Source organism: Mobula hypostoma, chromosome 12 (assembly GCF_963921235.1).
Source record: "Mobula hypostoma chromosome 12, sMobHyp1.1, whole genome shotgun sequence".
Classification (NCBI taxonomy): Eukaryota; Metazoa; Chordata; class Chondrichthyes; order Myliobatiformes; family Myliobatidae; genus Mobula; species Mobula hypostoma.
This window is the reverse complement of record NC_086108.1, coordinates 103790617-103816649: the sequence shown is the minus strand read 5'-3', so window position 1 is coordinate 103816649 and position 26033 is coordinate 103790617. Positions and strand designations below refer to the sequence as shown.

Here is a 26033-nt window from a genome sequence, read left to right as displayed (position 1 = left end):
GAGTGCAGGTCGGTGGGACTAGGTGAGAGTAAGAGTTCGGCATGGACTAGAAGGGCCGAGATGGCCTGTTTCCGTGCTGTAATTGTTCTATGGTTATTGGATGCAAGATAGATTCTCAGAGCTATTAACATCCAGAAACTTTGAAATGGCTCACTTTTTCCTCTTCTGATCCCTCTATGAGGACTGGTATGTGTTCCCTCATCTAACCCTTTCTGAAATCCACAATCAACTCTTTGGTCTTATTGATGTTGAGTGCCAGGTTGTTGCTGCGACACCACTCAACCAGCTGATCCATCTTGCTCCTGTACACTCCCTTGTCACCATCTGAAATTCTGCCAACACTGATTGTATCATCAGCAAATTTGTAGGTGACATTTGAGCTGTGGCTAGCCACACAATCGTGAATGTTGAAAGAGTAGAACAGTGGGCTAAGCATATATCCCTGACGCAGTGTTGATCTTCAGCGAACTGGAGATGTTATTTATGATCCGCACAGATTGTGGCCTTCTGGTTAGAAAGTCAAGAATCCAGTTGTGGGGGGGGGGGTGTATGGAGGCCCACATTTTGGAGCTTTTCGATGAGAACTGTAGGAATGATTGTGTTAAATGCCTAGTAGCAGTCAATTAACAGCATACTGACACAGGTATCTGTTATGTGCAGGGGTGCGGCACGGAAGGCAAGATGACTGGGGATTCTTCATTGCTGCAGCCTTCCTCCACCTTCATTGTCATTGTGACATGGCATCATCTTCCGTCAGCTCCACTGCTGAGGTCTTGGTTGGCTCGCTCTTCGTTTGGAACCTCCCATTTGACCTTACCGACATGGTTGGCCCTACCAGGAGCTAAACTCCAGATGGCATCGCTCCTCTCCACCATGACAGGGTGAAGATCCTCGGAGAAGACTGACCAAATATGCTGACTTTAGGAGGGTGGGTCACGCAGATTTTCACAAAGACAACTACAAGTGAGGTGTAAATACTGACCAAAAATGCCCAAGGTCCCTGAAAGAATATTAAAACAAAAGATTTGAGGGCTTCAGTTAAAGACCCAAATTGTCTCTCCCTATGTTGATTCTGCTGCTGTATGAAGGCTGGTGTTATCAGTAACCCCAGCCAACCCTACAGATGATTCTTAGTTCCCCTGACCTTGTGCAACTGAGCCAATCGATTGCAAGAACAACGGTGGTAATGGGGCCTAGCTGGCTATCCCAGCGTGCCCATTTTAAACAATTCTCTGATTCCCAAACGGGTGCTGTTTCCAAAACTAATATTTTGAGAACAGATTTCTTCAATGTGGTAATTCTATTCAAGGATCATTGCCGCTGACAACTATGGAGGCCAAGTCATTGGGTATATTTAAACAGGAGGTTGATAAGTTCTTGATTAGTCAAAAGTGTCAAATGTTTTGGGAAGAAGGAAGGGGAACGGGGTTGAAAGAGATAATAAATCAGGCAGAGCAGAATCGGTGACCCAAATGGTCTAATTTGCTCCCATGTCTTATTGCCTTATTTTAATTCTGGCTCCAGTCAGATTTATTAGGTGTTATTTTGTTAAATCTGCTCACGTGACGACCAGTGCTAACATTAGTGTCCGGCTGAGATCTTCCTTAGTCCCTGAACTGGAGGCAATCAAGATTTAAAGACAGGTTAGATTTATTTGCCACATGTACGTTGGAACATCAACAAGTACAGAGAAACGCGTCCTTTTTGCCTCAACGACCAATATAGTCCAAGGGTGTGATGGGGCAGCCTGCGAGTGTCACCAGGCTACCAGAGCCCACAGCTTACAAACCCCAACTAACCTACACAGCTCTGGACTATGGGAAGAAACCAGAGGACCCAGAAGAAACCCATGCGGTCAAGGGGAGAGTGGAGAAACTCCTTGGAGATAGTGGTGGGATTTGATCACTGGCACTGTAAAGCATTACACTAACTGCCATGTTACTGTGCCACACTTAAAATCACTCAGACATCAAACACTCGGCGTTCAGAGCAAATGGGCACGTTCGATCCCAACCTTGGGAGCTGTCTGTGTGGAGTTTGCAGATTACTCCCTGGATAAGTGTGTGCTACCATGCCATCAATTAGGGCACCATGGTAATGTTGTGGTTAGCACAATGCTATTACAGCACGGGCGGGGGCGGGGGGGGGGTCGAGTTTTGGGTTCAATTCCAGCATCCTCTTACAGAAAGTTTGTACATGATTCCCGTGAGCACGTGGGTTTCCTCGGGGTGCTCCGAGTTCCTCCCATAGTCCAAAGAAGTACCAGTTAGTAAGTTAATTGTTCATTGTAAACTGTCCTACGATTAGGCTAGGGTTAAATCAGTGGGTTGCTGGGCAACAGAGCTTGGTGGGTCAGAAGGACTTGTTCAGCCCTGTATCTCTACATCAAAAATTATTTGAGCCATAAATCTGTTATAATTACACCATTGGATGCATGTGTCCCTTCAGGTATCTTTTTGCTTTGTGATTTCAATACCTTGCTTACAGACCAGAGCTCTCCTCGGGAGGCCGTATACTGCAGTAAGTGAACACTTCTTTTTCCAGACACAAAACTGAAACAGAGGCCAATAAAAGCAAATCCATTGCCAAATCCTCAGCAATATGTCTCAAAATACTTCAGATTACTTTAACCAAAACCATGCAACTGAGGTATGTGAGCTGGTTCTAATGAAAGTAATTTTTTTCTAACTGGCATACTTTACATGGTTAGGATGTGGGAAAGCACTTCAGTCCATATAAGGGAATAACCCACAGTCAATAATGGGAGCCCTGATAGACACCTCAAATGATGACCAGCAGAAGCAGGATTGCAATAATTACATTCCAAAGTACAACAAGGCATTAGGGCCAACTGGTGCATGACGGCATTTGTGGCCTGACCAATGCTCCTCCCATCCAACTACATTTCAACCCTAAGAACATAACCTGGCATTCCCTGTACCATCATCTGTTTAAACAGCTTCCCCTAAAACACTATTTTGCTTTTCACCTCAGCTGCTCCCTGTTGAAGGAAAATCCATTTATGCCGCTGTGTAATGGCACTCCTCTCGAGATAACTTGGGAGTAATGCGTTCAGTTCTGGTCACCTCATTACAGGAGAGATGTAGAGGTTTAGAGAGGGTGCAGAGGAGATTTACCCAGATGCTGTCTGGACCAGAGACCACGCCTTGCTAGGGCTTTTGTCTTTGGAGCAAAGGAGGACATACAAGACTTGATAGAGGCGTATAAGATGATAAGAGGCATAGATAGAGTGGGCAACCAGAGACTTTTATTCCAGGGCCGCAATGGTTAAAACGAGATTGGGTGAACTTGTGCTTTTCTCTTTGGAGTGAAGGAGAATGAGAGGTCCCTTGATAGTGGTGTATAAATTGACAAGAGGCACAGATAGAGTGGGTGCCCAGCACTTTGTTTCTGCCCAAGGTAAAAATGGCTAGTACCAGGGGGCATATTTTTCAGGTGAATGGAGGTAAGTACAGAGGAAAGTCAGAGGTAGTTTTTATTTTAGAAACACAGAGTGGTGGGTGCATGGAACACCCTGCCAGGGGTGGCTGTAGTGGCAGAGAAATTAGGGAGATTTGAGAGAGTCTTAGATGGACACATGGATGATAGAAAAATGAAAGGTTATGCAGGAGGGAAGAGTTAGATTAAGAATGATCTTGGAATAGGCTAAAAGGCTGGCAGAATATTGTGGGCTGAAGGACCTATACTACGCTGTAATGTTCTCCGTTCTATAAAAATACCCGGTTAATTGAAACATTTTAAGGATCTAAGAACGGAACCGTGCAAATGAACGGGTAAACCCAAAAATGTAAAACCCAGATTTTGGTAGGTATTCTCTGAACAGGGAGTGAATTCAGAAATCAGAGGTGCAAAGGGACTTGGGCAACCTAGCGCAGGATTCCCTGAAGGTTGAGTCAGTGTAAAAGCAGCAAATGCAATGTTTACATTCTATTTGAGAGAACTGAAATATTCTGCTGAGGCTTTATAACGTGTACATCAGACCACATTTAGAGTATTGTGCACAACTTGGAGCCCATATCTGAGATGTGGTTGGTAAGTTGTGGGCATGCTACACTGGCATCAGAAGCATGGCAACACTTGCAAGCTGCCCTTAGCACAACCTCACAGAGTTTGCTGTTGACACGTTTCATTGTGCGTTTCAATGTACTTGAGACAAATAAAGCTAATCTTTAGTGTAATCTCTAGAAGTTTGCTTTAGCATGTCACATCTCTTAACTACCAGAGTAAAATAGAAGTTCATGTTCAGTTCATTGCCATTCAACCGTATGCATGTACATAGTCATCTGTTAGTCTCTTGAGACCATGGATTTGTGCCTTGGAAGTTTTCCAGGGCGCAGGGCTGGGCAAGGTTGTATGGAAGACCGGCAGTTGCCCATGCTGCAAGTCTCCCCTCTCCATGCCACCAGCGATGTCCAAGGGAAGGGCATTAGGACCCATACAGCTTAGCACTGGTGTCGTCGCAGACACAACATGCTGCCTCGGCCAAGGCTCGAACTAGTGACCTTCAGATCACTAGACGAACGCCTTAACCACTTGGCCACGTGCATGTATATCACCAAACAAAACATACATCCAGACCGCTGTGCACAACACAGTCCATACAACTCACACCCACATAACATCCCACAATCACAATACTGTGGCTTTTGATAGATCTAACACTGCTAAATTCCACTCCCCCCCCGCAGAAACTTCTTCCCTCTCCTTTCTCCTCCTTTCAAGCACTCTCTAAATTCTACCTTTGGCCAAGTTTTGGTTGGACTGCCTAACACCATTTGTCTCAGTGTTAAAGTTTGCTTGATTGAAATTACTTTGGGACAGCTAACCACACTTCACAAGTCATTATTTTTGGCCAAAATTTAATTGCCAAGCAACATTCCTTTGGTGGAAGTGCCAATATAAACTGGAGGGCACCAGAGAGTTCTTCTGATCCACGTGCACATTTCATTGAAAATGGCAGGCATGACTGAAAACCTGGTTTCAAAAAAAACATACAAGATCCAGGACTTGAGACACCGAGGTACAGAGAACAAGAGCAAGGAAGTCAAGATAATCCTTTATAAAACACTGGCTTGGTACAACGGAAAAAGATAGAATATGGAACACAGTACAAGCCATTCGGCCCACTGTGTTGTGCCAAACACTTAACCTACTACAACAGTGGTCTCCAACCACCAGGCTGCGGACTGGTACCGGGCCGCAAAGATGTGCTACCGGGCTGCGAGGAAACGATATGATTTGGCGATATGAGTCAGCCGCACTTCCACCCCCACACCCCTCCCCCCGCCCTGTCGGCCGGTCCACAAGAATACAGTCAATATTAAACCGGTCCGCAGTGCGCAAAACGTTGGGGACCCCTGTGCTACCTTCCCTCCTACATAGCCCAACGAAATTAGAAATCTCTTAACCTTTCAAATCTCTTACTAGCTCTTCCTTCAGTTAGTCCTGACGAAGGGTCTCGGCCTGAAACATCGACTGTACCTCTTCCCAGAGATGCTGCCTGGCCTGCTGCGTTCACCAGCAACTTTGATGTGTGTTGCTTGAATTTCCAGCATCTGCAGAATTCCTTGTGTTTGCGCTCCTACATAGCCCGCTATTTTCTCTCATCCAGGTGTTTCTTAAATGCCACTAATGTACCTGTCTCTACCACCACCCCAGGCACCCACAACTCTGTGTAAAAAAAAAACTACCACTGACATCCCTCCATTACTTTTCTCTGATCACCTGAAAATTATGTTCCTTGCTGATGGTCATTTCTGCATTGGGAAAAAGTCTCCAACCATCTACTTGATCGACGCCTGTTATCATCTTGTACACCTCTATCAAGCACTCTCACCCTCCTTTGCTCGAAAGACAATAGCCCTATCTTGCTTAACTCACCTGCAGAAGACATGCTCTCTGATCCAGGCCTCATCCTGGTAAATCTCCTCTGCACCCACTCTACAGCTTCCGATTCCTTCCTATAATGAGGTGATGAGAACTGGACATAAATACTGCAAGTGTGGGTCTAACCAGAGTTTTACTGAGCTGCAACATTACCTCACGGCTCTTGAACTTGTTTCACCAACTGATGAAGGCTAACACACCATATGCCTTTTTAACCACTCTATAAACTGGGTCCAGTCCTGGATCCTAATTTAGGAAAAATGTGAAGACATACAGAAGGGATTTACTAAAAGAAATAAAGTGACAAGAGTCTTTAGTTATGTTACTGGAACAGAGGAGGCTGCGAGGAAGGGATTTGAGACTATGAAGGGCATAGGCAGAGTAGATTGGCCCCATTAGAGGTTCAATAATCAGGTGACAGAAAATTCTGACATGTCGGTCATGGCTTCCTCTACTACCACAATGGAGGTGTGACACCTCATATTCCGTCTGGGTAGCCTCCGACCTCATGGCATGAACATCTATTTCATCTGGTAATTTCTCTTCCACTCCTCCCCTAACTTCCCAATCCCTAGTCTGGCTCCCCTCTTACCTCTTTCTCTTCTCCTTACCTGCCTATCACTACCCTCTGGTGCCCTTCCTCCCATGGTCCATTCTCCTGATGTTAGGCTGTCTTTAAAGAGGGTGAACCCTTGCAAGGTGGAAGGTCCCGATGATAAGGTTCTGAAAGCTTGTGCCAACCAACTGGTGGGAATATTCAAGAACATTTTCAACCTCTCACTGCTACGGATAGAAGTTCCCACTTGCTTCAAAAAGGCAACAATTATACCAGTGCCTTAGAAGAATAATGTGAGCTGCCTTATTGACTATCGCCCAGTAGTACTCACATCTACAGTGATGAAATGCTTTGAGAGGTTAGTCATGACTAGACTGAACGGCAGACGCAATCTCAATGACTCTTCACTCGGCCTTAGACCACCTGGACAACACAAACACCTATGTCAGGATGCTGTTCATTAACTATTGCTCAGTATTTAACACCATCGTTCCCAAAATCCTGATTGAGAAGTTACAGAACCTGGCCTCTGTACCTCCCTCTGCAATTGGATCTTCGACTTCCTAACCAGAAGACCACAATCTGTGTGGATTGGTGATAACATATCCTCCTCGTTGACAATCAACACTGGTGCGCCTCAGGGGTGTGTGCTTAACCCACTGCTCTACTCTCTGTATACACATGACTGTGTGGCTAGGCGTAGCTCAAATACCGTCGATAAATTTGCTGGTGATACAACCATTGTTGGTAGAATCTCAGGTGGGGACGAGAGGGCGTACAGGAGTGAGATATGCCAATTAGTGAACTGGCGTCGCAGCAACAACCTGGCACTCAACGTCAGTAAGACGAAAGAGCTGATTGTGGACTTCAGGAAGGGTGAGACAAAGGAACACATACCAATCCTCAAAGAGGGATCAGAAGTGGAGAGAGTGAGCAATTGCAAGTTCCTGAGTTTCAAGATCTCTGAGGACCTAACCTGGTCTCAACATATCGATATAGTTATAAAGAAGGCAAGACAGCGACTATACTTCATTAGGAGTTTGAAGAGATTTGGTCTGTCAACAAAAACACTCAAAAACTTCTATAGATGTACCATGGAGAGCATTCTGACAGGCTGCATCACTGTCTGGTATGGGGGTGGGTGGGGGAGAATGCTACTACACAGGATAGAAAGAAGCTGCAGAAGGTTGTAAATCTAGTCAGCTCCATCTTGGGTTCTAGCCTACAAAGTACCCAGGACATCTTCAAGGAGCGGTGTCTCAGAAAGGCAGCATCCATTATTAAGGACCTCCAGCACCCAGGGCAGGTCCTTTTCTCACTATTACCATCGGGTAGGAGGTACAGAAGCCTGAAGGCACACACTCAGCGATTCAGGAACAGCTTCTTCCCCTCTGCCATCTGATTCCTAAATGGACATTGAAGTCATGAACACAACCTCACTTTTTCAATATATATTATTTCTGTTTTTGAACTATTTTTAATCTCCAATATGCATATACTGTAATTGATCTACTTATTTATTTATTCTTGTACATTATGTATTGCATTGAACTGCTGCTGCTAAGTTAACAAATTTCATGACACATGCCGGTGATAATAAACCTGATTCTGATTCATCTCCTATCAGATTCCCTCTTCAGCCCTTTACCCTTTCTTCATTCAGTTTCCTCCACCCATCCATCCCTTCTCCGTATTTGATTCCACCTATCACCTGTCATCTTGTACTCATTCCCCTCCCTCAACTTCTTACACTGGTTTCTCCCCGCCCCCCACACACCCCACTTCCTCGCCAGAACTGGAAATATCGGCTCTTTATTCATTTCCACATATGCTGTCTAACATGCTGTGTTCTTTCAGCATTTTGTCTGTGTTGCTCTGATTTCCAACATCTGCAGAATCTCATGTTTGTTAAAAAAAAAGCCAGAAGTGGCAAGGGGAACCAAAGACTGAGAGCCTGGAGTCTTCAACCATGGTAGCATTGAAGACAGACTGTTGAAGCATTCAGAAGGAAGCAAGAAAACTATCTGGAAGAACTTTAACGTGCCGCTGTGGAGCAGCAGTCAGCGTGACGCTTTTACAGCTTAGAGCGTTGCAGTTCAAGTTCAATTCCAGCATCCTCTGTGAGAAAGCATTTGTGTTCTTCCCATTAGTGTGTGGATTTCCCCTCACAGTCCAGTTGGTAGGTCATTGTAAATAATCCTGTGATTAGGCGAGGGTTAAATCAGTGGGTTGCTGGGCGGTACCGCTCGTCCTGCCAGAAGGGGATGTATCTCGAAATAAACTTGTCCCACTCCTCTCCCCCAAGATCCCACAAATTAGATTGCTGCCAAAGGGCTGGTGTGGACTCGATGGGTCAAGTGATTGCCCATCCCTCTGTAAACATCACTGAAGCAGATTATGGTAACCTCCCTGTGCTGTTACTTTCCCCAAGCAGTAAGGCTGATCAACATTTCCCCCCCACTAAGCCACCCCTCCACACGCCCAACCACACTACTTTATCACTTCCTGTCAATCACGTTACATACAGACACTCCTGTGCCTTGCATCACTCTATGGACATACAATCAATCTATGTATTTATATTTATTGTGTTTTGTTTGTTCTTTATATTGTGGTTTTTTTGTGCTGCACTAGATCCAGAGAAACAATTATTTCACTCTCTTTTACACTTATCTAATGGAAATGACATTAAACAATCTTGAATCTTGAGCAACACAGAACAGCTCTAAAAACATTTACTATTTCCCGCTTACAGTTTCCTTGAAGGAATTATTTAGCCACCGATTGTTGACAATGTTCTGTATCGATGAAGGGGGGTTCTCCAGATCCTCAAAAGAATCCATCAGGATGAAGTCCAAAACGACGTCATAGAAATTCATGTACTTCACCTGTTGAGAAAAATGCATTTCGAATGAGTCAGTGTATAAAAGTGGCACATTTACTCTCCATGGAGACAGACAATAAGATCATGAGACGTAGAAGCAGAATTAGGCCATTCCATGATGGCTGATTTTTATCTTCATCTCCCCCATTCTCCTTCCTTCTCCCCATAACCATGAACCTATCAACCTCCGCTTTAAATATACTCAGTGACTTGGATTCCACAACTGTCTATGACAATGAATTCCACTGATTCACCACACACTGGCTAAAGAAATTCCTCTTCATCTCTATTCCAAATGGACGTCCCTCTATTCTGAGGCTGTGCCCTCTGGTTCTAGACTCCCCCACCATAGAAAACACCCTCTCCACGTCCAGTCTGTCTAGGGCTTACGCTGTTCAATATTTGAACGGCTTCAATAAAATCCAACATCCTCCCATCACTCTTCTAACCTCATAGATACTTGATTTTAGAGCTGTGGAAACACAATTTCTCCTTCTGGGTGCTACGCCAGGAACCTGTGCTACCATGGCAGTTCAAATAATTCCCAATAATTCCCATGGAAAATCTCGAAGCTGGATTACCTACAGGGCACACAGAAGCGAGATATACCAGCCGGTTGAGTGGTGTCCCAGCAACAACCTTGCACTCAACGTCAGTAATACAAAAAGAGCTGATTGTGGATTTCTGGCAGGGAAAGGTGAAGGAACATACACACACCACAACACACATCAAAGTTGCTGGTGAACTCAGCAGGCCAGGCAGCATCTCTAGGAAGAGGTACAGTCCACGTTTCAGGCTGAGACCCTTCGTCAGGACTAACTGAAGGAAGAGCTAGTAAGAGATTTGAAAGTGGGAGGGGGAGGGGGAGATCCGAAATGATAGGAGAAGACAGGAGGGGGAGGGATGGAGCCAAGAGCTGGACAGGTGATTCGCAAAGGGGATATGAGAGGATCATGGGACAGGAGGCCCAGGGAGGAGGAAAAGGGGGAGGGGGGGAAAAACCCAGAGGATGGGCAAGGGGTATAGTCAGAGGGACAGAGGGAGAAAAAGGAGAGTGAGAGAAAGAATGTGTGTATAAAAATAAATAACGGATGGGGTACGAGGGGGAGGTGGGGCATTAGCGGAAGTCAGAGAAGTCGATGCTCGTGCCATCAGATTGGAGGCTACCCAGACGGAATATAAGGTGTTGTTCCTCCAACCTGAGTGTGGCTTCATCTTTACAGTAGAGGAGGCTGTGGATGGACATATCAGAATGGGAATGGGATGTGAAATTAAAATGTGTGGCCACTGGGAGATCCTGTTTTCTCTGGCGGATAAAGAAAGCAGAGAAAGCAGGATCTCCCAGTGGCCACACATTTTAATTTCACATCCCATTCCCATTCTGATATGTCCATCCACGGCCTCCTTTACTGTAAAGATGAAGCCACACTCAGGTTGGAGGAACAACACCTTATATTCCGTCTGGGTAGCCTCCAACCTGATAGCACGAACATCGACTTCTCTAACTTCCGCTAATGCCCCACCTCCCCCTCATACCCCATCCGTTATTTATTTTTATACACACATTCCTTCTCTCACTCTCCTTTTTCTCCCTCTGACTATACCCCTTGCCCATCCTCTGGTTCCCGCCCCCCCGCCTTGTCTTTCTCCCCGGACCTCCTGTCCCATGATCCTCTCATATCCCCTTTGCCAATCACCTGTCCAGCTCTTGGCTCCATCCCTCTCCCTCCTGTCTTCTCCTATCATTTTGGATCTCCCCCTCCCATTTTCAAATCTTTTACTAGCTCTTCCTTCAGTTAGTCCTGACGAAGCGGCTCGGCCTGAAACGTTGACTGTACCTCTTCCTAGAGATGCTGCCTGGCCTGCTGTGTTCACCAGCAACTTTGATGTGTGTTGCTTGAATTTCCAGCATCTGCAGAATTCCTGTTGTTTGGGCAGGGTGAAAGTTGGAGGCAAAGTTAGTGAAGTCAACGAGCTCAGCATGCGTGCAGGAAGCAGCACCAAAGCAGTCGTCGATGTAGCGAAGGAAAAGTGGGGGACAGATACCAGAGTAGGTTCGGAACATAGATTGTTCCACAAAGCCAACAAAAGGCAGGCATAGCTCAGACCCATGTGGGTGCCCATAGTTACACCTTCAGTTTGGAGGAAGTGGGAGGAGCCAAAGGAGAAATTATTAAGAGTAAGAACTAATTCCGCTAGACGGAGCAGAGTGGTGGTAGAAGGGAACTGATTAGGTCTGGAATCCAAAAAGAAGCGGAGAGCTTTGAGACCTTCCTGATGGGGAATGGAAGTATATAGGGACTGGACATCCATGGTGAAAATAAAGCAGTGGGGGCCAGGGAACTTAAAACCATTGAAAAGTTTAAGAGTGTGAGAAGTGTCACGAACATAGGTAGGAAGGGATTGAACAAGGGGGGATAAAACCGTGTCGAGGTATGCAGAAACGAGTTCGGTGGGGCAGGAGCAAGCTGAGACAATAGGTCTGCCAGGACAGGCAGGTTTGTGGATCTTGGGTAGGAGGTAGAAATGGGAAGTGCGAGGTGTGGGAACTATAAGGTTGGTAGCAGTGGATGGGAGATCCCCTGACCAGATAAAGTCGGTGATGGTGTGGGAGACAATGGCCTGGTGCTCCTTAGTGGGGTCACAATTGAGGGGTAAATAAGAGGAGGTATCTGTGAGTTGTCGCTATGCCTCAGCAAGGTAGAGGTCAGTACGCCAGACTACAACAGCACCTCTCTTATCAGCGGGTTTAATAGTAAGGTTAGGATTAGTGCGGAGGGAGTGGAGAGCAGAGTGTTCGGAAGGAGTGAGGTTGGGATGGGAACAAGGTGTGGTGAAGTCGAGACGGTTGATGTCCCGTCAGCGGTTAGTAATAAGGAGATCCAGAGCAGGCAGAAGACCAGAGCGGGGTGTCCATGAAGAGGAGGAGGGTTGAAGACGGGAGAAGGGGTCATCGGTGGGGGTGGAAGAGTCCTTGCCGAAGAAGTAGGCTCGGAGACGGAGACGCACACCAATCCTCATAGAGGGATCAGAAGTGGAGGGAGTGAGCAATTTCAACTGTCTGGGTGTCAATATCTCTGAGGATCTAACCAGGTCGCAACATATCGTCGTCGTGGCTATCCCTCGAGGTCAAGGATGATGGTCTTCGTTCTGAAGAAGTGGCCCACAGAGCGAAGACGCCTGTGCGTGTATTTGTTTAACGTGTACTTGATGTTGCACTCCAAGAAGCACACGATACTTCACAAATCAACCAACTGATTCCAATAGCATGGAAACCACGACGATTGGAGCTGATGGATTTGTTGCAGCCTTCATCCACCTTTGAGTTCGAAGTAACTTTGTCCGCCTGTTCCACCGTTAAGGTCTTAGTTGGATTGTTCTTTGTCAGGGACCTCACCCTTGACCTTACTGCCATGGGTGACCCTACCAGGAGCATAGCTCCAGATGGAATTGCTCTTGGGATCACAGGACCACACAAGCTTCTGCACCACGACAAGGTGACAATCCACGGGGAAGACATATCCATACAGCTATAAAGAATGCAAGACAGTGACTATATTTCAAGAATTTGAGGAGATTTAGTTTGTCACCTAAAATACTCAAAATATTTCTACAGATGGAGAGCATTCTGACTAGCTGAATCGCCATCTGGTGTGGGGCAAGGGTGGCGTTACTGCATAAGATCAAAAGAAGCCACAGAAGTTGTAAAATTATCAGTTCCATCTTGGATACTAGCCTCCGTAATATCCAAGACATCTTCAAGGAGAGGTGCCTCAGAAAGGTGACGTCCTTTATTAAGGACCCCCATTACCCAGGACATGCCCTTTTCTCATTGTTACCATCAGGAAGGAGGCACAGAAGCCTGAACACACACACTCAGTGACTCAGGAACAGTTTCTCCCCCTCTGCCATCCAGTTCCTAAATGGATATTGAACGCATGAACATTATCTCACTTTTTAAAAAATTATTTCTGTTTTTGCATCATTTTCAATTTAGGTATTTAATAAACACATATACTTACTGTAATTCATATGTATTTTTTTTCTATGTTCATTATGTATTCCATTGTACTGCTCCACTAAGTTACCAAATTTCACAACAAACGCCGGTGACATTAAACCTGATTCTGATATCGGAAATTCATCCCACAGGATACCAGACAAGGTGATTGTGTTCAGATTGTCCTCTTCTCTAGAATACAAACCGTTCACCAAATGGTTCTTGAACCAACCTGAACAACTCTAATCACGACAATTTGATCAAACTCCAAAGTAAATTTATTATCAAAAGTATGTGTATGTCACCGTATACTACCCTGAGATTCATTTTCTTGCAGGCATTCACAGTATTACAAAGAAATACAATAGAATCAATTAAAAACCATGAAGTCTGACAAGCAACCAATAGGTAAAAGAAGACCTGCTGTGTAAATGCAAATAAACACAGAGAAAACAGAAACAACAGGAATTCTGCAGATGCTGGAAATTCAAGCAACATACATCAAAGTTGCTGGTGAACGCAGCAGGCCAAGCAGCATATATAGGAAGAGGCGCAGTCGACGTTTCAGGCCGAGACCCTTCGTCAGGACTAACGGAAGAGTGAGTAAGAGATTTGAAAGTGGGAGGGGGAGGGGGAGATCCAAAATGATAGGAGAAGACAGGAGGGGGAGGGATAGAGCCGAGAGCTGGACAGGTGATAGGCAAAGGGGATATGAGAGGATCATGGGACAGGAGGTCCAGGAAGAAAGACGGGGGGGGTGACCCAGAAGATGGGCAAGAGGTATATTCAGAGGGACAGAGGGAGAAAAAGGAGAGTGAGAGAAAGAATGTGTGCATAAAAATGAGTAACAGATGGGGTACGAGGGGGAGGTGGGGCCTTAGCGGAAGTTAGAGAAGTCGATGTTCATGCCATCAGGTTGGAGGCTACCCAGACGGAATATAAGGTGTTGTTCCTCCAACCTGAGTGTGGCTTCATCTTTACAGTAGAGGAGGCCGTGGATAGACATGTCAGAATGGGAATGGGATGTGGAATTAAAATGTGTGGCCACTGGGAGATCCTGCTTTCTCTGGCGGACAGAGCGTAGATGTTCAGCAAAGCGGTCTCCCAGTCTGCGTCGGGTCTCACCAATATATAAAAGGCCACATCGGGAGCACCGGACGCAGTATATCACCCCAGTCGACTCACAGGTGAAGTGATGCCTCACCTGGAAGGACTGTTTGGGGCCCTGAATGGTGGTAAGGGAGGAAGTGTAAGGACATGTGTAGCACTTGTTCCGCTTACACGGATAAGTGCCAGGAGGGAGATCAGTGGGGAGGGATGGGGGGGACGAATGGACAAGGGAGTTGCGTAGGGAGCGATCCCTGCGGAATGCAGAGAGAGGGGGGGAGGGAAAGATGTGCTTAGTGGTGGGATCCCGTTGGAGGTGGCGGAAGTTACGGAGAATAATATGTTGGACCCGGAGGCTGGTGGGGTGGTAGGTGAGGACCAGGGGAACCCTATTCCTAGTGGGGTGGTGGGAGGATGGAGTGAGAGCAGATGTACGTGAAATGGGGGAGATGCGTTTAAGAGCAGAGTTGATAGTGGAGGAAGGGAAGCCCCTTTCGTGAAAAAAATGAAGACATCTCCCTCGTCCTAGAATGAAAAGCCTCATCCTGAGAGCAGATGCGGCGGAGACGGAGGAATTGCGAGAAGGGGATGGCGTTTTTGCAAGAGACAGGGTGAGAGTTCTCACCCTGTCTCTTGCAAAAACGCCATCCCCTTCTCGCAATTCCTCCGTCTCCGCCGCATCTGCTCTCAGGATGAGAGCTTTTCATTCTAGGACGAGGGAGATGTCTTCCTTTTTTAAAGAAAGGGGCTTCCCTTCCTCCACTATCAACTCTGCTCTTAAACGCATCTCCCCCATTTCACGTACATCTGCTCTCACTCCATCCTCCCACCACCCCACTAGGAATAGGGTTCCCCTGGTCCTCACCTACCACCCCACCAGCCTCCGGGTCCAACATATTATGCTCCGTAACTTCCGCCACCTCCAACGGGATCCCACCGCTAAGCACATCTTTCCCTCCCCGCCTCTCTCTGCATTCCGCAGGGATCGCTCCCTACGCAACTCCCTTGTCCATTCGTCCCCCCCATCCTTCCCCACTGATCTCCCTCCTGGCACTTATCCGTGTAAGCGGAACAAGTGCTACACATGCCCTTACACTTCCTCCCTTACCACCATTCAGGGCCCCAAACAGTCCTTCCAGGTGAGGCATCACTTCACCTGTGAGTCGACTGGGGTGATATACTGCGTCCGGTGCTCCCGATGTGGCCTTTTATATATTGGTGAGACCCGACGCAGACTGGGAGACCGCTTTGCTGAACATCTACGCTCTGTACGCCAGAGAAAGCAGGATCTCCCAGTGGCCACACATTTTAATTCCATGAACATCGACTTCTCTAACTTCCGCTAAGGCCCCACCTCCCCCTCGTACCCCATCTGTTACTCATTTTTATGCACACATTCTTTCTCTCACTCTCCTTTTTCTCCCTCTGTCCCTCTGAATATACCTATTGCCCATCCTCTGGGTCACCCCCCCCCGTCTTTCTTCCCGGACCTCCTGTCCCATGATCCTCTCGTATCCCCTTTTGCCTATCACCTGTCCAGCTCTCGGCTCTATCCCTCCCCCTCCTGTCTTCTCCTATCATTTTGCATCTCCCCCTCCCCCTCCAGCTTTCAAATCCCTTACTCACTCTTCCTTCAGTTAGTCCTGACGAAGGGTCTCGGCCTGAAACGTCGACTGCGCCTCTTCCTGCGCTGCTTGGCCTGCTGCGTTCACCAGCAACTTTGATGTATGTTACAGAGAAAACAGAATTGGTTTATTACTGTCACATACTCCATGATACAGTGAAAAGCCTATTTTGCATACTGTTTATACATTTCAGATCATTACACAATGCAGTGAGGTAAAACAAGATAAAACAATAACAGAATGCGGAATCAAGTGTTGTGAATCACAGCGGAAGTGCAGTGCGGGGAGACAATAAGGTGCAAAGGTCACAATGGGGTAGATTGTGAGGTCAAGAGTCCATCTTATTGTTGGTTCAAGAACCTGATAGCAGTGGGGAAGAAGCTGTTGTTGAACCTTGAGGTGTGACTCTCTCGTGCTTTCTCCTCAGTGACTACCTAACATTTTAGACTCAGCAGTCACTTTATTAGATACACCTGTACGCCTGCTCGGTAATGCAAATATCTAATCAGCCAATCATGTGGCAGCAATTCAATGCATAAAAGCATGCAGACATGGTCAAGAGGATTGGGGATAATCTAAGTGACTTTGACCATGGAATGATTGTTGGTGCCAGACAACCTGGTACAAGTATCTCAGAAACTGCTGTTCTCTTGGAATGTTCACACACAAAGTTCAAAGTAAATTTATAATTTATAAATTTCAGAGTTTGATAATAAATGAACCTTTGAAATTTATTATTTAAGTAAATATATGTCGCTATATACAATCCTGAGATTAATTTCCTTGCAGGCATCCAAGAACCATAAAGGCCACACTAACACGGAGGACAACCAGTATGCACAAGACAGCAAACTCTGCAATTTCAACAAAGGAAGAAATAATAATAATAAACAAACAAGCAACAAATATCGAGAACACGAAATGAAGAGTCCTTGAAAGTAAATCTACATGTTGTGGGAACAGCGCAGTGATGGACGAAGTGAAGCTGAGTGAAGTTATCCCTTTGGTTCAAGAACCTGATGGTTTATGGGGTAATAACTGTTCCTGAACCGGGTGGTGAGAGTCCTGAGGCTCCTGTACCTTCTTTCTGATGGCAGCAGTGAGAAAAGAGAACATGAACTGGGTGCTGGGGGTCTCTGATGACAGATACTGCTTTCCTGCAACAACACTCCATGCAGATGTGCTCAATGGCGTGGAGGGATTAACCCATGATGGACTGGGCCGTCTCCACTACTTTCTGAGGTATTTTCCATTCAAGGGCATTGTTGTTTCCATACCAGGCTCTGAAGCAACCAGTTAATACACTCTCCACTACACAACTATAGAAGTTTGTCAAAGTACTAGATGTCATGCCAAACCTTTGCAAACTTTGAAGGAAGTAGAGGTGTTGCTGTGCTATCTTCATAACTGCACTTCAGTGCTGGGCGCAGGACAGATCCTCTGAAATAATACCACTGAGGAATTTAAAATTACTAACCCTCTGCAGCTCTGACCCCTCAATGAGGAATGGCTCATGGACCTCTGGTTTCCTTCTCCTGAAGAAAATAATCAGCTCCTTGTTGACATTGAGTAAGAGGTTGTTGTTTTTACACTGCTCAGCCAGATTTTCAATTTCCCTCCTATCTGCTGATTCATCACCGCCTTTTTTCCAGCCGAAAACAGTGGTGTCGTCAGCAGTGTTAAATATGGCATTGGAGCTGTGCTTAGCCACACACAGTCATAAATCAGTCTCTAGAGCTTACAGCAAATGGTGCAAAGAAACAAAAAAAAATATCCAGCTCTGCAGGCGAAAACACCTAGTTAATGAGAGAGGTCCGTGGAGAATGGCCAAACTGTTTTCCATCCAGACATGGTCAAGAGTTTCAGCTGTGGTCCAGACCAAACATCAGAATGGGGAAGAGATGTGATCTAAGTAACTTTGACTGTGAGATGATTGTTGATAATTATGTCCTGGGATTTCCACACACAAGAATCTCTAGAGTTTACAGAGAATGGTGCAAAAAAAACAAAATCAACATCCAGTGAGCATAGTTCTTTGGGCTAAAATGTCTTGTTAATGAGAGAGGTCAATGGCCAGACTGGTTCAAGCTGACGGGAAGGGAACAATAACTCAAATAACCACCCGTTACAGCAATAGTATGCATCGAGTCCTTGCAGTGCTTCCACATAAGCTGCCTCCAGCGCATCCTGGGAATTCCCTGGCGTGAGCGGGTGCCTCACACTGAAATACTTGTAAAGATCAACCGCAGGAGTATTGAAGCCATGATCACCCAGCGTCAGCTGCAGTGGCTGTGGCACGTGATAAGGATGCCCCCATGTCGGCTACCCCGCAGAGTGTTATACGGTCAGCTACATCGTGGTCGACACTCAGCTGGAAGGCCGAAGAAGTGCTATAAGGATCAGATGAAGAATGCTTTAACGAAGTGCAAGATCAGACCCGAGGACCTGGAGGATGTTGCTGCTGACCGTACCAGTTGGCGACAGCTGTGTAGGGACGGGGTTTGTATTCTGGAGATGGAAAGAACAACCAGAAGACAGTAGAAGAGAGCCAGGAGAAATGCAGCCATGGTTGCCACCACTACCACGTACATATGTCCCACCTGCAATAGAGCTTGTGGATCCAGGATAGGACTATATGGCCATCAAAGATCTCACCGTTAAAGGAGCGGACGTCGTCATCGGATTTCGATGGACAACCGAAGAGAAGATGCAGAAGAGCACCTCTGAATGCACAACACACTGAACCTTGAAGTGGATGGGTTACAACAGCAAAAGACCACAAACATACACTAAGTAGTCACTTTATTAAACCTAATAACATGGCCAATGAATATACCTTTATTTCCGCCATAAATTGTAACCCCTTTGACATTATGCAGAAGAAATTGTAACAGCTGCAGAGAAAGTTCAGTGCAGGGAAGAATGATGTGCAAGATCAAACGAGGTAGATTGTGGTGTCTAGAGCAGGGGTCCCCAACCTTTTTTACACCTCGGACCGGTTTAATATTGACAATATTCTTGCGGGCCGGCCGACCGGGGTGGGGTGGGGTGGGGTGGTGTTCTAGTTCAACAGTGCATAACAGGGAATGAGGTAAGATGCAGCTGACTCATATCGTTTCATATTGCCAAATCATATCATTTCCTCGCAGCCCAATAGAACATGCTTTGGTGGTTGGGGACCACTGGTCTATAGTCCATCTCATCGCATAAGGGAACCCAGTCAAGTCTTATAACAGCACAGTGGAAGCTGTCCTTAAGCCTGGTATACACGTTTTCAGGCTTTTATATCTTCTGCCCAATGGGAGGGAGAGAGGAGAATGTCTAAGGTGGGTGGGGTCTTGGCTCTACTCCATCCCTGGTAGAGCAGTTGCTATGTGAAGTTGTGATGCACCTGAATAGGATGTCTTCAATAACAATTGGTAAGGGCCAAGGGGGAACATGCTGAATTTCTTTAGCCTCCTGAAGAAGAGGCATTAGTGAGCTTTCTTAGCCGTAATACCTACATGTGTCTTGAGCCCTGCAGGCCTGTGCACCTGTATTTGTGAACTGCTGTCTTATCTAGAGTCATTAAGCCCTGTACTTTCTGCTTAATCTTGTCAAGTTTATTTTGACTGGCAGGGCTTTCAGCGTACTGCACTTATTTAAAGCAGACTCCCAATTAGCGCAGATCGCGGGGTCCTTGTCTGTGTTTTGAAAATGATTCAGCCCGTGGTGCCACTCAATGCTCAGTTGGAATTCCTATGAATAAACTTGTTTCTGTCTCAGCACGGGAGTCTTTCATTCCACCGCGCCTGGATTCAGTTGCTTGTCAGCATACACCGTGACAACATGATTAGACCAAGAGATGGTATTGTTGATGTTCACTCCTAAGAACTTCAAGCTCTCAACCCTCTCTAACTCAACACCTTCCTGATGTCAATGACAGCTTATTTCATTTCTGTAGCATATTTCTTCCTGCCCTCTATTCTGGTGTCCTTGTCACTTTACACCATTGCAATTTGGACTCACCCCTCGTGACGCAAGCTCCCGTTGAGTTGTCTCCCAGTGATCGGTTTGCTGCAGGAAGAACATCATGTCCTCAAAGACTTCCACAAACCTCTTTGGATTCTAAAGCAAGTCAAAGAGACCCTTAAATTAGTTTGCATTGAGGAATCTTGTTTCCCCCCTCTGGGGGAGTTACAGAATTCAGGAAGGAGCCTGAAATTTCGGAACATGACGGGAAGGATGTGGTGGACATCAGGCAGGCCTGAGCCTTGCAAGCAGACCATGACAGATTGCCCATTTGTTGTACATCACTCCAGAAATTTATTTATTTAGAGATTTCGCAGGGTAACTGGCCCTTCCAGCCCAATGAGTTTGCACTGCCCAGCTGCACCCATGTGACTGATTAACATACTAACCTGTACTTCTTGAAATGTGGGATATAACTGGAGCACCTGGAGGAAACCCCTACATCGTGGAGAGAATGAACAAAGTTCAAAGCAAATTATCAAGGTACATGTATGTCACCGTATACAACCTCGAGATCCATTTTCTTGTGGGCACACTCAATAAGTGCAATAACCATAACAGAATCAATGAAGGACCATACCAACAGGGTGGACAACCAGTGTACAAAAAAACAACAAACTCTGTAAATACAACAAAAAAGAAAAAAATAAGCAATGAATATTGATAACATGAGATGAAGGGTCCTTGAAAGTGTGTCCATGGGGGGGGGGGAACTTCAGTTGATAGGGCAAGTGAAACTGATTGAAGTTACCCCTATGGTTCAAGAGCCTGATGGCTGAAAGGTAATAACTATTTCTGAATTTGGTGGTGTGAGCCCGGAGGCTCTTGTACCTTCTACCTGATGGCAGCAGTGACCTGGGTGGTGGGGGACCCTGATGATCAACACACTTCCCACAGACAGCAGTGACTATTGAACCAGGGCCACTGGCACAGTTCTAGCATTACTTTAACCGCTCTGCAACTCAGCCATTCACAGTTGTGAATGGGATTGGAAATTGGAGTTTGAACATTTGACCTACGCCACATGGGTCTCCTCCATCTGCTCTGGCTGCCTCCCACATCTCAAAGATCTAGGAGGTTAGTAGGTTAACTGGTCACTGTAAATTGGCCATTCTGTGGAAGTGAGCTGTAGAATTTAGGAAGGAACCGATGGGAATATGAGGAGAATAAAGGTGAATGAGTGTCATGTTAGTGCAATGGACTGTTTCTTTGATATAATAATGGGATCATGAAACCTTTGAGAAGTGAGTAGTGGAAGCATGGATAAAGATTCAGATTTATTCATGGTTAAAAATTTACTGTGTTAACTGCTACAGTACCATGCTGCAGCAGGCGGGAATGTAGGAGGAATGAGTGTAAATGGAGGCCTCCGTCGTGGTTAGTGTGACGCTATTACAGATCGGGGTGTCAGAGTTCAGAGTTCAATTCCAGCGACCTCTGTAAAGAAGGTTTGTACGTTCTTCCCGAGTGTTCATGGGTTTCATCAGAGTGCTCCAGTTTCTTCCCTCAGTCCAAAGACGTAGCGGCCAGCAGGTTAACTGGTCCTGTGATTAGGCTAGAGTTAAATCAGTGAGTAGCTGGGTGGTGCGGCTCAGTGGGCCTGTTCTGCACTGTATCTGTCAATGACATGAACATATAGCTGGTGGGCCAAAGTGTGTGTGTGTGTGTGCCTTGAGGTTTGTATAGGACTGGCTGAGTGAAACAATTGGAGAGAGAGAGAGAGAGAGAGAGATAGATAGATAGATAGATAGAGAGAGAGAGAGAGAGATAGATAGAGAGAGAGAGAGAGAGAGAGAGAGAGAGAGAGAGACTTTCTCTCTCCCTCTCCCCCCCCCCCCAGAATCGCACCTTTCTCAGATGAGAAGAGTCATGTTTGACACCTCTTGCAGTTACCGGGGTGGGTGCCTGCAATGGGGAGGGAAGAATGTGCTTGGTGCTGGGATTGACTGTTTGAAACAGAGAGAGGCTGAGCAGGTTGGAATATTTTTCGCTGATGAATGACGGGTGATCCTATAGAGGTGTATGGTATCACAGGCGGGCCATTAGGTAGCGCCAATCTATTACAGCTTAGGGTGTCAGTGTCAGAGTTCAATTCTACCATCCTCTGTAAGGAGTTCGTCCTCCCTGCAGAATGTGTGAGTTTTCTCCAGGTGCTCCAGTTTCCTCCCACATTGCAGAAACATACCAGTTAGCAGGTTAATTGGGCATTGTAAACAAGGCTCGGGATAAATAGCAGGTTACTGGGCAGTGCGACTCGAAGGGCCACAAGGGCCTGTTCCGCGCTGTATCACAACAAATAAAATAGAAATTGGGAGTGCGGACACACGCTTTCCCAGGGTTCAGATCTACATTCAGACTCACATTACTCACACGTACATCGAAACATACAGAGAAATGCGCCATTTGCGTTAACAACCCACACACCGGAGGATGTGCTGGAGGCAGCCCTCAAGTGTTGCTACACATGAGGGCACCAAGATAGCGTGCCCACAACATGCACCGACATAGCATGTTGCTCCACAGAACAGCACAAGTAGCAACACACACACACACACACACACACACACACACACAGAGGCCTCCAACCCCATGACAGGCCACTTCCAGACTTTCAGTCGTTGAACTCAGCCCAGATAAAGGGAACCAGGTTTAATAAAAACAGTGAATATTTAAGAATACTTAACTAAGAATGAATAGTTATCTAAGAATATTATGCAATAATAGTGAAAACCAAGTCAGGAGAAGAGCAGGCAGTAAAAATACAAGTGATTGATTCTGTAAGGGTGGCTCTGGGAATGTTGATAGAACTAAGGGTTTTAGGAGTCTTCGTGCAGGATTCCCTAAAGGATAACTTGCAGGCTGAGTAAGTGGTAAGGAAGGCCAATGCAATGTCGGCATTCACTTCAAGAAGTCTGCTATACAAAAGCAAGCTTTATATGGCTTTGGTCAATCCACACGGAGCATTGTGAGCAGTTTTGGGCCCCTTAACTAAGAAAAGGCATTGGAGAGGGTCCAGAGGAGGTTCGTAAGAATGATCCTGGGAATGAAAGGGTTAACATACAAGGAGCATTCGATGGTTCTGGGCCTGTACTCGCTGAAGTTCAGAAGAATGGTAGGTGGGGATCCCATTGAAACCTATTGAAAGGTCTAGACAGAGTTGATGTGGAGAGGACGCTTCCTGTAGTGAGGGTCTCGGACCACAGGGCACAGCCTCAGAATACAAGGATATCCCTTTAGAACAGAGATGTGGAGGAATTTCTTTAGCTAGAATGTGTTGAATCTGTGGAATTCATTACCAGAGACGGCTGTGAATGCCAAATCAATGGATATACTTAAAGCGGAGATTGATAGGTCCTTGACTAGTAAGGGTGTACAGAGAGAAGACAGGAGAATGGGGTTCGAAAGCATAATAAATCATTCCTGATGGAATGACAATACAGACTCAATGGACCAACTGGCCTAATTCTGCTCCTATCTCTCATGGTGTTATGATCTTATTAAACTGGACAGCCAAGGTTGAAGGCATAAGGATTACAGACAGTGTGAATGATGCAAAACTCTAGCTTGGATAATGCGTGAGTGGATAATGGGTTGAGGGGATGTGGTTAACTCTGGTGTTGTGAAGATTGCTAGATACCATTTATGGGTGAGTGTGGTATTGCTGGAAAATTTAGAAGTGGGATAGTACAGACTTACGGGTTTGGGTCAGTGGGAGTGAAGGTAATGGAAATCTGTATTGATGGCTCAATCAGGCGACAGGTAGCCTGTACAGTCAGAACGCAGTTCAGATTTATAACCAATCTCTGATATCTAGACAGAGTCGAACTGTTGCAAACTAAATCAGTTTGAGTCCTTACCTTGTGAGCTTTCATCATTATCGCAGACAGGATCTTTTTCCCCATCTCTGCAAAATACTTCATATTTGAGGCATCTGACAGAATTACCTGGAAGTGTGGAGAAATTAGAGTAAAACAGCTGCCAAATACACATGCAAGATGTCCCAGCTGCTGACACACCATGTCCTGTCACCCGTGCTGTAGGAGCCATGCGTCTGTTCACTATCTGCATTGTATTCTGTGTCAAACATTTATTATGGTAGCTAGTCAGATGGGTGGGGGCAGGATGGTAAAAACGAAAGGTTTAGTTATGTATTCGTGCTTTGTTCTGGACAATTTAGAGCTGGAGACTGCCAAGTATCACATCTTTTGTTGATCACTTAATTACACGAAAATTGCTTAATGCTACTTAACCTCACTTAAGTACGTTTAATATTGCTGGTTGTTGTTTTAGTTTCATCACTTCAAGATTGTATGTTTTGCTAGTTGCTAATAAAGGATCAAATAAATTTCTTCGACTTTTTGAACATTATTATTGGATTGGATCAGACAGCGTGTCATACAGGATTACTGCCCATGCTTGGTCTCTATCACTGGCATTGATTTGTTCAAGTAGCAATGACACATGACTTCCATGCCTTTTGCCTGCTGGTTCCATTTAATATCAAGAATGTATACAGTGTACAACCTGAAATTCTTACTCTTTACAGACATCCATGAAACAGGAAAAAAACCAAAAGAATGAATGACAAAGGTTAGAACTGCAAAGCCACCCCCCCACACACACATGCAGCAGCAAAAGCATCAATCCTCCAAAACCCAACATGAAAAGCAATAGCAAAGCCCCCCCAAAACCACGATCTGGAGACCATCAAAGCCTACAATCCAACTACATTTCGACATCTCAGACAGAAGGGGAGAAGAGGAAGAGAGAGAGAGGGGGAGGGGGAGAGAGAGGGGGGAGGGGAGGGGGAGAGGGGGAGGGGGGAGGGGTCGCTCCTGCCACAAGATGAGAGCCAACAGCTCACTAAGTATCACTCTGACTTTAGAGTACTCACCCTTGCATTCAAAGTTCTTCACAGTACTCGCTGTGATCCTCTCTAGCCTTACAAACCTCTAAGACCTGAATGTGCACCTTGAATTTTTCCATTTATTTTTATTTGGAGATACAATGCAGAATGGGCCCTTCTGGCCCAGCAATCCAACTATTTCACCCTAGCCTAATCACAGCACAATTTAAAATGACCAATTAACCTACCAACCAATACGCCTTTGGACTGTGGGAGGAAACTGGAGCACCCAAAGGAAACCCACACGCAGACAGGAAGAACGTACAAACGTTCTTACAGAGGATGCCAGAAATGAACTCCGAGCTGTAATAGCGTCACGCTGTTACACTACTGTCTACCCTCTTGCTGTAAGTCTGGGGGGTCCTACGTTCTGCTGACGAGGTCTTAAGCTTTGGAATCCCCTCCCCAGACCTCTGTCCCTGCTCCACTTCAAGACTCTCCTTTAGACGTAGGTTTTGAGCAAGCTATCGTACCCATCTCAACAACGCTTTTTGAAGACCAACAATATTGTTTGACAGTATTCTTGTGAAGCTGCGTTAGAGATGGTTAATAAATCGTGGCTAATATGCTACTCATGAATAGTTTAGTACATAATGCTAGCTGTTCAAGATCCCCTCTAGTCTTTGCCCATAATCCCAATCCAAATACGTTACTGATTCACACACACACACAAAATGCTGGAGGAACGCAGCAAGACATGCAGCATCTCTGAAAACAAATAAACAGCTGACATTTCAGACCGAGGCTCTTCATCAGGACCCAAAAGGAAGGGGAAGACACCAGAATAAAAAGGTGGGGGAGGGGAAGGGGACAAGCTACAAGGTGAGAGGTGAAGCCAGATGGGTAGGAAAGGTAAAGGGCTGGAGAAGAAAGAATCTGATGGAGAGGTGAGGGGACCATAGGAGAGGGGGTGGAGGGGCACCAGTGGATGGTAATTAGCAGGTAAGCAGAAGAGGTAAGAGGCCAGAATGGGGAATGGAATAACTGATTCTCCTGGAGAGCCAAATTCCACAGGTTTGTGTGTGAAGAACCCTTTT

General features: G+C 45.9%; 1 protein-coding gene across 4 annotated transcripts in view; it reads right to left on the bottom strand.

The window, feature by feature from the left end:
- Positions 1 to 26033, bottom strand: part of miga1 (mitoguardin 1) — a 128142-nt gene that overhangs the window by 16168 nt on the left and 85941 nt on the right. For all 4 annotated transcript variants that reach the window (XM_063064739.1, XM_063064738.1, XM_063064742.1 and 1 more), the window contains exons 11-13: positions 23948 to 24034; positions 20088 to 20186; positions 9217 to 9351 (exon numbers count right to left, since the gene is read on the bottom strand). In XM_063064739.1, coding sequence (XP_062920809.1) covers positions 9217 to 9351; positions 20088 to 20186; positions 23948 to 24034 — 321 coding nt within the window. The remainder of the gene's footprint in view (positions 1 to 9216; positions 9352 to 20087; positions 20187 to 23947; positions 24035 to 26033) is intronic.